Source organism: Eucyclogobius newberryi, unplaced genomic scaffold (assembly GCF_026437365.1).
Source record: "Eucyclogobius newberryi isolate DKJ021-1_F unplaced genomic scaffold, fEucNew1.0.hap1 SCAF_4, whole genome shotgun sequence".
NCBI classification, from domain to species: domain Eukaryota; kingdom Metazoa; phylum Chordata; class Actinopteri; order Gobiiformes; family Gobiidae; genus Eucyclogobius; species Eucyclogobius newberryi.
In genome coordinates, this window is record NW_027316056.1 from 35,170,886 (window position 1) to 35,186,746 (window position 15,861).

The 15,861-nt window shown below is 45.6% G+C and overlaps 1 protein-coding gene across 1 annotated transcript in view; it reads right to left on the bottom strand.

Moving 5' to 3' along the window:
- Positions 1-2,715: 2,715 nt before the first annotated feature.
- Positions 2,716-15,861, bottom strand: part of LOC140378308 (3',5'-cyclic-AMP phosphodiesterase 4C-like) — a 35,979-nt gene continuing 22,833 nt past the window's right edge. The window contains exons 9-17 of the mRNA XM_072464094.1: positions 13,221-13,378; positions 13,021-13,119; positions 10,437-10,601; positions 9,318-9,417; positions 8,214-8,368; positions 6,887-7,009; positions 5,784-5,966; positions 3,366-3,793; positions 2,716-3,188 (exon numbers count right to left, since the gene is read on the bottom strand). Coding sequence (XP_072320195.1) covers positions 2,804-3,188; positions 3,366-3,793; positions 5,784-5,966; positions 6,887-7,009; positions 8,214-8,368; positions 9,318-9,417; positions 10,437-10,601; positions 13,021-13,119; positions 13,221-13,378 — 1,796 coding nt within the window. The 3' untranslated portion in view covers positions 2,716-2,803. The remainder of the gene's footprint in view (positions 3,189-3,365; positions 3,794-5,783; positions 5,967-6,886; positions 7,010-8,213; positions 8,369-9,317; positions 9,418-10,436; positions 10,602-13,020; positions 13,120-13,220; positions 13,379-15,861) is intronic.

Consider the following 15,861-nt stretch of genomic DNA (forward strand, 5'->3'; position numbering starts at 1 on the left):
TTAGACTAAAAATAATTTAGCATTTTCGGTAATTTTAGAAGTCAAATTCTGGAAATGGTCCGACAAAGAGGCTGCATTCTGCGAAGTGGCCACTACTCAATTTGGAGCCAGAGGCAGAGGGGGCGTACCCTGTCCAGACAAAAGAATACATCCATGATCCAGATAATAGAATACATCCATGATCCAGATAATAGAATACATCCATGATCCAGATAATAGAACACATCCATGATCCAGATAATAGAATACATCCATGATCCAGATAATAGAATACATCCATGATCCAGATAATAGAATACATCCATGATCCAGATAATAGAATACATCCATGATCCAGATAATAGAATACATCCATGATCCAGATAATAGAATACATCCATGATCCAGATAATAGAATACATCCATGATCCAGATAATAGAATACATCCATGATCCAGATAATAGAATACATCCATGATCCAGATAATAGAATACATCCATGATCCAGATAATAGAATACATCCATGAGGCTGTTGCACAACACAGACACCGTCAATAATGTGTGATCTTGAAGTGCTAAAAGTCATTTTCACCAACCCCTATCCCCGCCCACTTCTTTGTACTTTGTTGGGATTATTTGAGAAATGAAGACACATCTAGAGTTCTAAAATGTCCCTTGGCGACTTTACAAAAATAAAAACACCAATGTTCCAGTCACTACGAAGAGGCGGGGCTTATCGATTCTACCGTTTTGGACCTGTCTGTTACCAAGCCATTATAGATCAATATTGCACTTTACAATAGAGCAAAATGTAAAATAATGATCTAACCTATATAGTTCAATATTAAGTACCTAAAAAAAGCATAATGTTACTCTTTCAATCATAACATTAATATTACAACTCCATGGGGATAATCCCTATGAAATAACAAGCTTCAACATTTGTGGATCATAAATTTGGATTTTTCTTTCAAAAAGATTGATGTTGTTGTTGTTTTTAACAACCAACATTTACCTCTTCTTTATTCTTTAGAGTCTAAAGATTAGACTTTATTCTTTAGACTTCCTTCCATACAATTACATAGGCTCAGCCTGCCATCTGAAATTGTAACCTCATCAAAGATACCAAGCTTTTAATTGATTGCATTCCTTCACTCAACACATAAAGAATAAAGTCTAAGACGTACAACTACAGTAGGTGGCAGTAATGTAACACTTGGATAGTCCATGAAACACCAAAGAGAAGTAGCTCTCTAAACACCTGCACCAGCTCCTCGCAGCAGTCGTCCTACAGAAGAAACCACCACTGTGAACATTACTGATCATATTTATTGTGACATCAGCAGAGTAAAATACTGGTTTGCTATGTACATTTATGTCACACTGGAGTTAAAGTGCCAAAGACATTGTACAAAACCAAAGAGAGAAGATGGGTGTGGAAGCCCCTCGGTGAGTGAACTGGTCCCACTGGTCATTGCTTTAGAGATGAGCCCCTCCCTCAGGTGTGGGGCTCTGGGGCCACTGTGTGTTAGGACAATTATGGACAGATGGGGACACAAACAGCAGTGTGTCCAGAGAAAGGATAAGAGGACAAATCCAGCATTGTCAGGTTAGTACGCCAGGACCAGACCAAAGCCTGTGAAGTTCTTATTGAAACACACTCCAGAGTCGTGGTTGTTTTTTTTTTGCTTTTGGACAGAAACAGGTGGACGCTCTTGGACAGTACAGAGGCAGTAACAGACGCTGGGGGCCACATGTTGTAGTCAAAGGGAAGGAGAGGACAGGTGCAGCTACAGAAGATCCAAAATGGCTTCCCTCGACTTGTCCCGGCCCCAGTTGCAGGCACATGTACAGCACACACAGATGATGGACGCACCAGCTCTGCACTGGACTTTTTGGTGTTTCCACATGTAACTCAATGCAATTCTGACAGTTTTGGAAGCTACTACCTCAGGGGGTCCGCCGCAGACCCCTGAACGGACCCATACAGTTCATTTAAGACGGTGGAGACAATTTCAGACCACAGCGAATCGCTCAAAGCAATCCAGTGACGCAATCACACGAAACCCCAACCACTACAGGTCACATGGCCTGTGAACACGCCCTCATCCGGAGCAGACTAAAGATGTGACATCACAACATTGTAAAGAGTCCATATTTAACACTGAGTTGGAGGACAGGTCAGACATCGATGGAAGAACCTTTTCACTTTCAAAATGCAGTTGTTTTGAGCTGGTTTAAGGTTGATCCAGGTCATCCACATGAAAGAGAAATGGCAGTTCAATGTCTTCTCTGCACTAATAAACTATGGTGATTTTTTGTATTCATTTTTTGTTTGTTTCCTGGACAGTAGCTTCAAACAGTGTTTTCATTATTGAAACAAAAAGCAAGATCGTTGTCAGTTGAAAGGAATAAAACACAGAGTCAACATCTGCACATTATTCTGTTATCGTTTTTTCTGATATTTCTTTCCCAAAACGCGAATGTCGTCTGAAATAATGACATCACTTTAGAATTTCCTGAACACAATATTGACAAATGAATGAGAGAACATTGAACAGCCCTAGTTTAAAATCCTCACGTTCCAGGGGTTATACGTCCAAGCACAAATATGATCTCTGATTCCGAGTCCTGAGTTGAATGGTTATTGCATTGGTTTGTGTGGAGACCAACACTGTAGACGAGCACTACATGAGAGAGGGACGCCCGCTGCTACATCTGTACTGCCCTGTGGGGTGCTGCCATGTGGGGTGCTGCCCTGTGGGGTACTGAACCGGTGTCAGGCTGCAGCTCTGCCACTGCACCACCTGCTAGAGACCAGGCTTAACTCTCATCTCCCTCCTCCTCCTCCTCCTCCTCCTCTGCATTCTCTTCCTCCCTCTCCTCCTTTTCCTCACTCTCCTCAACTTCTATTTCTGTATCCTCCTCTTTTTCCTCTTCTCCCCCGTCCTTCTCCTCTTCCTCCCTCTCTTCTTCCTCCATCTCAAAAACATCTTCCTTTGCTTCTTCCTGCTCCTCCTCCTCTCTCCCTTCTTCAGCTTCCTCCGCAAGCTCTTCACTGTCTCTTTCTGCATCCTCCTCCTCTTTTTGTTCTCCTTCTACGTCTTCACTTTGCTCCACCTCTTTTTCTCCAAGCTCCATCTCATCCTCCCCCTCTGGCTCCTCCTCGTCGTTCCCCTCCACTTCTTCCTCCGTGTTTTGCTCTTCCCTCTCATCTACCGACATTTCCTTTCTTTTACTTTCCTCCATGACTTCTCTCTCACTCTCTTCTACATCCAGCCCCTCCCTCTCTTCTTCTAGCCCCTCCCTCTCTTCTTCTAGCCCCTCCCTCTCTTCTTCTAGCCCCTCCCTCTCTTCTTCTAGCCCCTCCCTCTCTTCTTCTAGCCCCTCCCTCTCTTCTTCTAGCCCCTCCGCTTCCTCCTTTAGCTCCTCCTCCCCATCCGCATGTCCACTTTGCTCCTCCTCCCGCAGTCCGTTGTGTTGGTTGTTGTGGTTCTCGTCCTGGTTGAATTCACTTCCTTCACTCGCGGGCTCTGTTTCCGCCTCTCCGTTGTAGATCGCCCTGCGGCTCCGGGGCCCCCTCGCTGATGCGTGGTTGTGGTTGTTGTGTTGCAGGTCCTCCAGGGTGAGTTCGAACTGGAAGCGGTCGTGCTGGAGGTGCCTGTCCGGCGGCGGGGAGGGCGACTGGGGCATGGTGTTCAGGTACCAGTCCCGGTTCTCCTCCAGCGTGTCCAGCAGCTCCTGAGCATCCGGGTGCACCAGGTCACCCCACGTCTCCCACAACGGGTGCACGATGTAGTCGATGAAGCCCACCTGTGCACAGCAACAGCAGCGTCAGTGAACACAGAAATTCAACTCTCCTTCACACACAAATGAACAAAGCCATATTAACGTAAATAACATGTTTATTTCATGATGTTCATGTCATTGATCTGCTCCTCACAGTCACATGTACAAGAGGAGGTTTAGTGTCACTAGATTCTTACGGAAGCACATCACAAATCTACACTGAAGGTTAATTAGCCTTTGGCTCAGATGATACTAATTATTATCTAAAATAAGACACCAAAAGTTGAACACACTCTGCAGTGACTTTTAACAAGGCTTTGACCTGGTCGATGGGTACCAGCCCAAACCCTCTGGATTATTCAAAACTTGTATTTTTTGCATGCTAATGCTCGCGGCTAATACTAACGGCTATAGGGAACCGGCTCCGGGGGCCCCTCAAATGTTGTAGTTTGCAGACTGGGTTACTTAATAGTGCGTTATAATATTCTGAAATATAGACAGGATCCTCTTTGATGCTGTTCTAGTGGAGACTGCACTTCAGATGACCCATCTCACGGCCCTGACCTGTAGATGCTGATGCTTAACTGTCCGGGGGAACGCTCTCTACTCTAGATGAATGGCTGTGCCTGGATGAACTGTTTTATCCATGATTGGAAGGACATGAGTCTGGCCCTTGTGCAGTCCGTCTGTGGGAGCAGGATCTCTCCTTTACTGTGGTTCTCCCAGAGCTTTATACTTTTTCCCACAGGGTTATTTACAGTTTTTCCTCGAGGAGGGTCGAAGCACCAGGGATGCTCTGGGACAGTTATCCATTTGCTGGATCCCTGTGAACATTGTTTTATCTGCTTCTTTTTTTTCATTGTTGCCTATCCAGACAACTGCTGGTGATTTTGGGCGTAACAAAATAAATGAGGTTGTGTTCATGTAACTTCACAACATTCTAGAATCTCTGCAGTTCAACATTGAGCTGGAGGTCAAATGAGAATTCTATAGTGGAGTTGACTAATGTCAGGTTTGTTGACCTGGTTCATACCTCTGTAGTTACTGGGCCAAGCCACATGAAACAAAAACAGGCACAAAGGCCAACATCTTCTCCAACATAACATGCCAACATAAATGAACAAAAGTAAAATCCTTTTTTTCACACTAGATTCTGGAGCCATTAATAAACTCTAAGTATGTGATTAGTGAAAGAACTTTAAACCATGAGATTAATATTGTTTTTTGTAGCCAAAACAATCACATTCTATCCGATCATCAGATCTACAACTCCTACGGATCTAGTTCCAGTTTCTGCTGCTGAATTCGTCTTTCTTATGGCCAAAAGAGTGAGACACCGCAGAGGGTGTCTCACACGTACGCCCTGACCTGGGATATTTCCTCTCTAACGTTAACTCACTTTCCACAAACTGGATAAACTGGCGCTGCTGAGACTTTTCTTCATCTCCTGTTTTCTGCTTCAAAGAGTTGTGGCTCATCGAGTGGGTCCCAGGCTGTGCGTAAAGCTGGGGGCCTTCCAGCTGCCCTGCGCGGACAGACAAAGGGATCTCTCCAGGGGAAAAACACGAGGTGGAGGAGTCTACATCAACAACGCCTGGTTTGTGGTCTCCAAACACTGCTCTCCTGATCTATCTTTTCATCAACTGCAAACCATTCTACTCTCCATGTGAGTCTGGCCGCTGTTTATAATCCAACAAGGCGCGACCCTGCAGGAGGCGGAGCGCACACTCGCGGACCAGGTTCTGAGTGTGGAGCGGGCCTTTCCGGACTCCTTGTGTATTATTATGAACTACCAAAGAACAGACAGAGGCTGAAGCTCTCCAAACCTGTCGTGAAGGCTTCTCAGAAGTGGACCAATGAGGCAGTGGAGGAGCTACGTGTTTGGGCATTACGGACCGGGAGGTTCTCAGAGCTGCTACAGATAGTTTGGATGACGAAAGCAAGTTCCTTGTTGACTGACAATGGCTATAAACCTTTTCTGATTCTGATTCTAGACCATGAAATAGGAGTGTACCTGGCTCTTCTCCACAGACGCCGTGTGCTTGTCACACATGGCGCTGATCTCCATGCCCCTCTCTCTCTCCTTATCCCCCTGCCTGAAGAACTCCTCCATGATGCGCTCGGTCCACTGGCGGTACAGGAGCAGGGGCTTGGTGGGGTTACTCAGGTCAGCACAGTGCACCATGTTCCGCAGCACCTACACAGACAGAACAATGAAATACCATCTAATCACAATGAATGACAACAAGACAGAGGATTTGTCAATATATTAAGCCCTAAATAACGATACATCTTAAAAACGAATCCCATAAAACATTATTAGCAAGCTCTGCCTTGCATGAGTGCTTTTAAAGAGAATAGATCACATAGAACGCACCTGATTCACTTTTACCTTCAGATCAGAAAGTGTCCCTGGAGATGTTTGTGAGAAATATACTTATTATAAAACCCGCTATATTTATCGACACGGACAGTAAATCTTGCTAATAAACTGAAAACATGATGCGCTCTAACCAATGTGAAGCTCGTGGCAATGTAATAAACCCCTAAATATCTGTGATACTTGTGACTGTGATTTGTCAACAAAGTCAACATGTCAAGGCAGTCCATTATACAGTGAACTCTTCTTAAACTCTTCTCTTGCCTACTTAATAGATAAACTGTCAATACACAACTTTAATGAAGGATTGAATTGGTATTAGATGATGGTTAATTATTCCATCATCAATCAATGCAGAAATATATTTGTATTTTAATTCATGAAAGGCTTGATAAGCTGTTACAGAAATCTCTTTCTCTCTAAAAAAAAAAGTTAAAAGTTCTGTTTTTCTTCTTCCCACAATCATTTGGACATCCTGGTGTGCAACAATAATCCACAATCTTTGAAATTAGCATTTGAGCTACAACCCGGTTACCCTATTGCCCTAACCCTATTGTGCACTGTCGCCGTCTCAATAAGAAACTTGCGTTAATCACGTGGTTATTCTCGATTTGTCTTCTCCTCCCCCAAAACTGTGTGGAGTTTGGGGAGCAGCACGAGGCGCACTGCATTGTGCCCCTCGTGCTGCAGCCCTCGTTCCCACCCCGGCAGCAGTGCGCTCTCTCTGGATGCTTTACCTGGATGCGCTCGGTGTAGTGGTCCAGCAGCAGCACTCCAGAGCTGGTCACCTTCTTGGTCTCCACCATGGTCTTCAGGTCGGCCAGCAGAGTCATGTGTTTGGACATGTCTGTGGCCAGCACCTGCACAGACCACACCCGACGCTCAGGAGACCTTCACTCACACAAGGTCAACCTCTAAAGAGAATCTCCTCCTCCTCACCACCTCCAGTGTCCAGGCGGAGTCAGAGAGGGGTTTTTCTAATACAAATGGCACGGACTTTACGGCCACATTCTCCTTAAAGGTTCTACATCAGTACTATGCATGGGACAGCACCGAGGTGACCGAGGTGACCGAGGTGACCGAGGTGACCGGTGACCGAGGTGACCGGTGACCGAGGTGACCGAGGTGACCGAGGTGACCGAGGTGACCCGTGAGAGCTGTTTGTGAGGGACTCACCAGGTGGAAGGGGTCTGAGCTTTAACAGTCGATGGTGAGATATCTGCCTCATATTTACGCTGTTAGATACATTAAGAGTTAAGAAGAATATGTGTGTGTGGAGGCACATGACGAGTTACTCACTTTTTCAAATGGACTTAAAACAACATAAAATGTGAGGCCGTGTGTCCTTACTGGAGTTTTATTTTTATTTTATGGAATTTTTGGCTCGCAGGTCTTATTAGAAAGATCATTGCAGCAGGAAATAAGGACAAGACTGGGGGGAGCACGGCCTGTTTACATGGAGCACATGTGTGCTATCCACTCAGCCACTGAGCGGGTTTAGACTGGACCAGGAGGTTCTGTCCACAACTAGAAGTGAGGCTGCAGTTTCCCTGCCCTGGAGAACATGGGCAGAGCAAACAGAGGCTCCACTGGGAACCCCTGACACAGGTTTGAGCCCAAATAAACACCATGTGCATGTGTAAAATACAGTAGTAAGTAGTTGTATTTTGGGAGATAATGGTCTCATTTTTACTCGTTTGTACCTTTATTTATTCATCTGAAAAACAATTTCCCTGCCATAAAGTGCTGCAGTGCATCAGACCTTCAATACAAAATGTAGGTCCAAATCGAAGGGGCCTGTGGCCCAGTATAGCTGAAGGTCCCTGACATCCCTGTAGACCTGGTTTGGTCTGAATTTTATTCAGGTAAAGAACTCAATCCTGAACTGATCTACAGTCTTCATCCTGGTTTAGACCTGAGTCTTTGTCTAGTCCTGGTTTAGTGTGGACCTCTGCTCTTCAAGGGACTATCTCACAATGATCCATGATCTTGTTTCACTGTCGACAGCAGAACCTCCTTCATGGTTTGATCTAAAGCCTCAGTCCAGATGACCATCCAGCTCACCATGTCGATGACCAGCTTCCTCAGGCTCTGGCGCTGCCTCTTGGTCAGGTTCTGGAAGATGTCGCAGTTGTCCTGGTGCAGAAGTTTGAAGCCCACGGCCAAGTGATGGTTCTCCAGCACCGACTCGTCATTGTACATGAGGGCCAGCTCCGAGTCTGCACCAACAACACAACTCAGTTGGGGAAGAAAGTAAAAGTAAAAGTAGAACATTAAAAAATTACTTTAGTCAAAAGTTTGACTATATATAGTTAAAATATAAAATTTAGTCCAAATTTTATATTTTGACAATATATAGTCAAAATTGCCCCCACAGTCCCTAAATTTCCTTGCTCCGCCCCTGCTCTTCTCCTGCTCTTCTGCAGATCACATGGAGGCTGCAAGTTGAACACTGCAGGTGATAACAAGTTGCCAAAACCAGACTTTCACTCTGATTGGTCAGAGCTTCGCCCTTGTGTTACATCCGGGCCGCACAGAAAGTTTTGGGTCAGTTGCTCATGTAACAGAGCTCTGCCTCTGGACCCAGAACATGACACACGAGTACTCCAGTGCCGTCCGAATGTCCAGCAGGTGAAAAACGAGTGCACTCTCACGATGCACCTTAAAAATCAGAGTCCAGCACCAGACCAGTCACTATAGACCACAATGCAATGCGGTCAGGAGTTGAATATCACAAGTTGAATAATCCAGTCCAGTTTGTTGTTTAATGTGAGATCCATGACTTTTATGTGGATTATTATTATAGCCTATAAATATGTGCGTGTCAGACGGCTTTTACTAACACTTATTACAGAAATACATTTTTATTTGAGTTTTGCTGACTTTGACACTCGAGTCACGTGAGCTCAGAGTCGCTCTGTGATTGAGTGCACTATATAGTCTGCTAAATAGTACAGGACTGTGTAGTGAATGAGGGGTCAAGGGACGAGTGTGGACATTCGGACACAGACCGCCATTAACCGAAGCGCTCCAAGACGACGAGTGGAAACGTGGCTGTGGAGACGAGCAGGTGGTGGAGAAAGTCACAGAGTTACAGGCGTTTTTGAATGGAAGAACACAATCCAGTCTCAGTGAGCCAGTGTATTTGAGTGAAATGTTTGTGCTCACTGGTGTTGATGAGGAACTGGTTGGACACTCCGGGATGGTCCACGTCATGGATGGCAGCAGCAAACAGAGCGGCCAGGATCTCCAGGTCTGTGAACACCGCCTCCAGGAGAAGAACACAACGTGGTCAGAACACCCATCACACGCCAAACACAGGTCAGACACGAGGTCAGAGGAGGTCAGACATGAGGTCAGACATGAGGTCAGACACGAGGTCAGACATGAGGTCAGACACAAGTTCAGACATGAGGTCAGACATGAGGTCAGACACGAGGTCAGACATGAGGTCAGACACAAGTTCAGACATGAGGTCAGACATGAGGTCAGACACAAGTTCAGACATGAGGTCAGACACGAGGTCAGACACAAGTTCAGACATGAGGTCAGACATGAGGTCAGACACAAGTTCAGACATGAGGTCAGACACGAGGTCAGACACGAGGTCAGACACAAGTTCAGACATGAGGTCAGACACGAGGTCAGACACGAGGTCAGACACAAGGTCAGACACGAGGTCAGAGGAGGTCAGACATGAGGTCAGGGGGAGGGGCTGAGGAGGCTGATGGTGGTGAAAATGGGATGGAGGAAAGTTGTAGATAAAAGGGTTGAAAAAAAGAGGGGAGGGTTTTAAATCACATAACTCTAATACCACCTCCACGAGAGTAGGCTGGCCAAGTCCATTTTCTTGCAATTTGGGCTTCTGCTTTTAAATTAATTTCAAATTTTGAGAGTTGCTGTTTTTTGGGCTTGCTTCTGTTAGACACTTCCTTATCATTATCTGAACACGGTTCCATACTGAACATAGTTCCATACTGAACATAGTTCCATACTGAACACGGTTCCATACTGAACATGGTTCCATATTGAACATAGTTCCATACTGAACACGGTTCCATACTGAACATGGTTCCATATTGAACATAGTTCAATACTGAACATGGTTCCATACTGAACACGGTTCCATACTGAACACGGTTCCATACTGAACACAGTTCCATACTGAACATAGTTCCATACTGAACATGGTGCTGTGCTGAACATGGTTCCATACTGAACATGGTTCCATACTGAACATGGTTCCATACTGAACATGGTTCCGTGCTGAGTAGATGTACAGCTTACGTCCAGTGCAGGCGTGGACAGCAGCACATGTATAGACTGTGTGACATCAGCTGCGTGCAGACTGTTGTGGTAAGCCACGTTCCCATGGTAATGGTCCTCCAAGGTCATCACGTAGGTCACAAACGTGTCCACAGGGATCCGGAAGGTCTTCAGCAGCTCTCGCTCCTGAAGGAACACACACTATTCTTAAATATACAGGCTTCACAATACACAAAAGATGTGTCTCCAGTAATGTAAAGTTGGTTCAGACACCGGGAAACTCCCGCACACTGTCTCACTCCTGAGAAGACAACGTTTCAGTCCCTCTGACCTTCATGGTCATACCATAATCAGGTATGATGAGGGTCATACCATCATCAGGTATGCATACCTTCATCAGGTATGATGAGGGTCATACCTTCATCAGGTATGATGAAGGTCATGCCATCATTAGGTATGATGAGGGTCATACCATCATCAGGTATGATGAGGGTCATACCATCATCAGGTATGATGAGGGTCATGCCATCATTAGGTATGATGAGGGTCATACCTTCATCAGGTTTGATGAGGGTCATACCATCATCAGGTATGATGAGGGTCATACCATCATCAGGTATGATGAGGGTCATGCCATCATCAGGTATGATGAGGGTCATACCATCATCAGGTATGATGAGGGTCATACCTTCATCAGGTTTGATGAGGGTCATACCATCATCAGGTATGATGAGGGTCATACCATCATTAGGTATGATGAGGGTCATACCTTCATCAGGTTTGATGAGGGTCATACCATCATCAGGTATGATGATGGCATGACCTTCATCAGGTATGATGAAGGTCATGCCATCATTAGGTATGATGAGGGTCATACCATCATCAGGTATGATGAGGGTCATACCATCATTAGGTATGATGAGGGTCATACCTTCATCAGGTTTGATGAGGGTCATACCATCATCAGGTATGATGAGGGTCATACCATCATTAGGTATGATGAGGGTCATACCTTCATCAGGTTTGATGAGGGTCATACCATCATCAGGTATGATGATGGCATGACCTTCATCAGGTATGATGAAGGTCATGCCATCATTAGGTATGATGAGGGTCATACCTTCATCAGGTATGATGAGGGTCATACCATCATCAGGTATGATGAGGGTCATACCATCATCAGGTATGATGAGGGTCATGCCATCATTAGGTATGATGAGGGTCATACCTTCATCAGGTTTGATGAGGGTCATACCATCATCAGGTATGATAAGGGTCATACCATGAGGGTCATACCTTCATCAGGTATGATGAAGGTCATATCAGGTATGATGAGGGTCATACCTTCATCAGGTATGATGAGGGTCATACCATCATCAGGTATGATGAGGGTCATATCAGGTATGATGAGGGTCATATCAGGTATGATGAGGGTCATACCTTCATCAGGTATGATGAGGGTCATACCATCATCAGGTCTGATGAGGGTCATACCATCATCAGGTATGATGAGGGTCATACCATCATCAGGTCTGATGAGGGTCATACCATCATCAGGTATGATGAGGGTCATACCTTCATCAGGTATGATGAGGGTCATACCATGAGGGTCATACCTTCATCAGGTATGATGAGGGTCATACCATCATCAGGTATGATGAGGGTCATACCATCATCAGGTCTGATGAGGGTCATACCATCATCAGGTATGATGAGGGTCATACCATCATCAGGTATGATGAAGGTCATATCAGGTCTGATGAGGGTCATACCATCATCAGGTATGATGAGGGTCATACCATCATCAGGTATGATGAGGGTCATACCTTCATCAGGTATGATGAGGGTCATACCATGAGGGTCATACCTTCATCAGGTATGATGAGGGTCATACCATCATCAGGTATGATGAAGGTCATATCAGGTATGATGAGGGTCATACCATCATCAGGTATGATCTTTACTGTGGCTAAGCTGCTGTTTAGCCATCATTAGTCTGTCCCCAGGCAGCTGTGGCTTCTAAAGTAGCTTATCACCAACAGAGGAGTGGATGAATAATGCAAAGTCTCTTTGCGTGTCCAAAAAGCATCATATAAAGTGAATTGTTTATATATTTTGTGCTGTTTGATGATGGTTGCCATGGTATTCAAAGACCTGGTTTAGTCGTGAACAACCTAAACAGGTCTCAGGCTACACAGAGCACCCTAAAGCTCACACCGGGGCAGGAGGGCACACCGGGGCAGGAGGGCACACCGGGGCAGGAGGGCACACCGGGGCAGGAGGGCAAAGCGGAGCAGGAGGGCACACCGGGGCAGGAGGGCACACCGGGGCAGGAGGGCAAAGCGGGGCAGGAGGGCACACCGGGGCAGGAGGGCACATCGGGGCAGGAGGGCACACCGGGGCAGGAGGGCAGAGCGGGGCAGGAGGGCAGAGCGGGGCAGGAGGGCACACCGGGGCAGGAGGGCAGAGCGGGGCAGGAGGGCACACCGGGGCAGGAGGACAGAGCGGGGCAGGAGGGCAGAGCGGGGCAGGAGGGCACACCGGGGCAGGAGGGCAGAGCGGGGCAGGAGGGCACACCGGGGCAGGAGGGCAGAGCGGTCCGTACCTGGAAGATGGAGTACATGATACAGCTGAGGGGCCGGTTGTTGGTCAGGTCTGCCACTCTGAAGATGTTTAAGTTCCACTTGTCCAGGCTCTCCAGCTCCTGGGGTGCACACACACAACAGTGAGGGCCCGGACTCTCCTTGTGGGCCCCAGGACTTCATGACTGAACAATGGGGTCATAGGTGAGAAGATGATTCAAACCTTGGCCAGCTCGTCCTCTTGGTCCGTGCTGACCCCAAAGCGGGGCATGGACGCACTGGAGAGACTGGAGCTGTGGGACAGTTTCCTCACACCAATGATGTAACTCATGGGCTTGTCCTTCAGTGTGGGAGACGGGAGCTCCACATCGTTCTGCTTGTCTGCACACACACACACACACACACACGCACGCACACACACACACACACACACACGCACGCACACACACACACACACACACATACACACACACACACACACACACATACACACGCACACACACACACATACACACACACACACACACACACGCACGCACACACACACACACACACACATACACACACACACACACACATACACACACACACACGCACGCACACGCACACACACGCACGCACATACGCACACACACACACACACACGCAGAGTACACACACACAGAGTACACACACACACACAGAGTACACACACACACACAGAGTACACACACACACACACACGCAGAGTACACACACAGAGTACACACACACAGAGTACACACAGACAGAGTACACAGAGTACACACACAGAGTACACACACAGAGTACACACACACACACACACACAGAGTACACACACACACACACACACACACACAGAGTACACACACACACACACACACACAGAGTACACACACAGAGTATACACACACACACACACACACACACAGAGTACACACACAGAGTACACACACAGAGTACACACACAGAGTACACACACACACACAGAGTACACACACACACACAGAGTACACACACACACACACACACGCAGAGTACACACACAGAGTACACACACACAGAGTACACACAGACAGAGTACACAGAGTACACACACAGAGTACACACACAGAGTACACACACACACACACACACAGAGTACACACACACACACACACACACACACAGAGTACACACACACACACACACACACACAGAGTACACACACAGAGTATACACACACACACACACACAGAGTACACACACAGAGTACACACACACACACACACACACACAGAGTACACACACACAGAGTACACACACACACACACACAGAGTACACACACAGAGTATACACACACACACACACACACAGAGTACACACACAGAGTACACACACACACACACACACAGAGTACACACACACAGAGTGCACACACACACACACACACACACACAGATCTGATGATGTTGTTGATCTAATAATCAGGTTGTACATCATGGGTTGGGTGTTTGTCCCGTATGTGAGTTTAAAGATTTTAAAGCAAAATAAAAGTATTTCTTACTAAACTCAAATAGATCTATGCTTTTTACTTCTTACACTATCAGAATCAAATCCTTTTATTTACCCGTCATTCTCAGGAGTTAAAGGTTGAATGGACGATTTTTCGGTGATTTGAGAACTCAGGAGGAAGTGCTCATGCAACACACACGTGCGTTTGTTTATCAGCGCGACGGATCACATCGCATCTCTCGTCTCCCATAGATTTCCGTCTTCTTCTGAGACAGCTCAAATTGTCTTTCTCTGTCTTCATTTTGTCCCGTACACTGAGGGAACTATATTATGATAGATCAATGCGCTTAGACACCAGGAAACGTGCTGCTCGTGGGGACGAGCCGTACGCAGCTGCAGGTGAGCGATAGGTGCGTTTTATGATTGATACGTGGCAGGACTAATCGGCAGTCCACGCCACGAGGAACTGAGACTCAGATTTGGACCAAAAAAATCGTCCATTTAACCTTTAAGTAAAAGTGTAAAGGAAAATAGTCCATGTACAAAGTATAAGTATGTTTTGCTGATTCAAGTTGAGAATGGAAATACAAGGAAGCTGCAGAACGTAAACCAAAGATCACTGACTTTCAAAATAAAAGCTACAGGATAATTATTATTAGAATTAAGATGAAAAATTATATTAGAGGTTATTTTGGTGATAAAAGTGATGATTAAATGACGTCCCATTACATCATTTTGTGATGGTTTCAGGCGATAATGTCTATGATAATCTCAACTCTCCATGTGCATGTGTCCAGAAGCTCTGAGGTACTCGCTCAGATGTGGTGTATTTGTACTTTACTTGAGTATTCAAATTTCTGGCAAGTTTTTACAGATGTTAACAAGCAAAAATATAGAGCGAAAAAAATCCCTTTCTCTAACGTTAAGCTTTTCCATTTGATTTAACCAGAAAAAGAACAGGAGACTTTGTACATGACTGTTGAGACGGCGTAGGATGAATGGGAATGACCTGTAGAACTTATTATAACGTCATTTCCTGTTACTTTTGCATCATGTCATTATTTGATTATGTGATGTTAAAATGTGATACTTCTGATTAAAATAATAAGAAGAAAAACAAGTTTAAAAAATATATTAAAAATATATATAATAGCTTAAAGTACATATGTGGCACGTTGCTGTCATTTTACAAATTTAGTCTAGTTATTAATTATCCTACAGCCTTTATTTTGAAGGCCATTGATCTTTGTTTATGTTCGGCAGCTTCCTTTATCAAAGTAAAAGAATGAAATTAGAAAATGCTACTTATGGCGAGTATTTCCATTCTCAACTTGAATGAGCAAAACATGAATTATACTTTGTACACAGA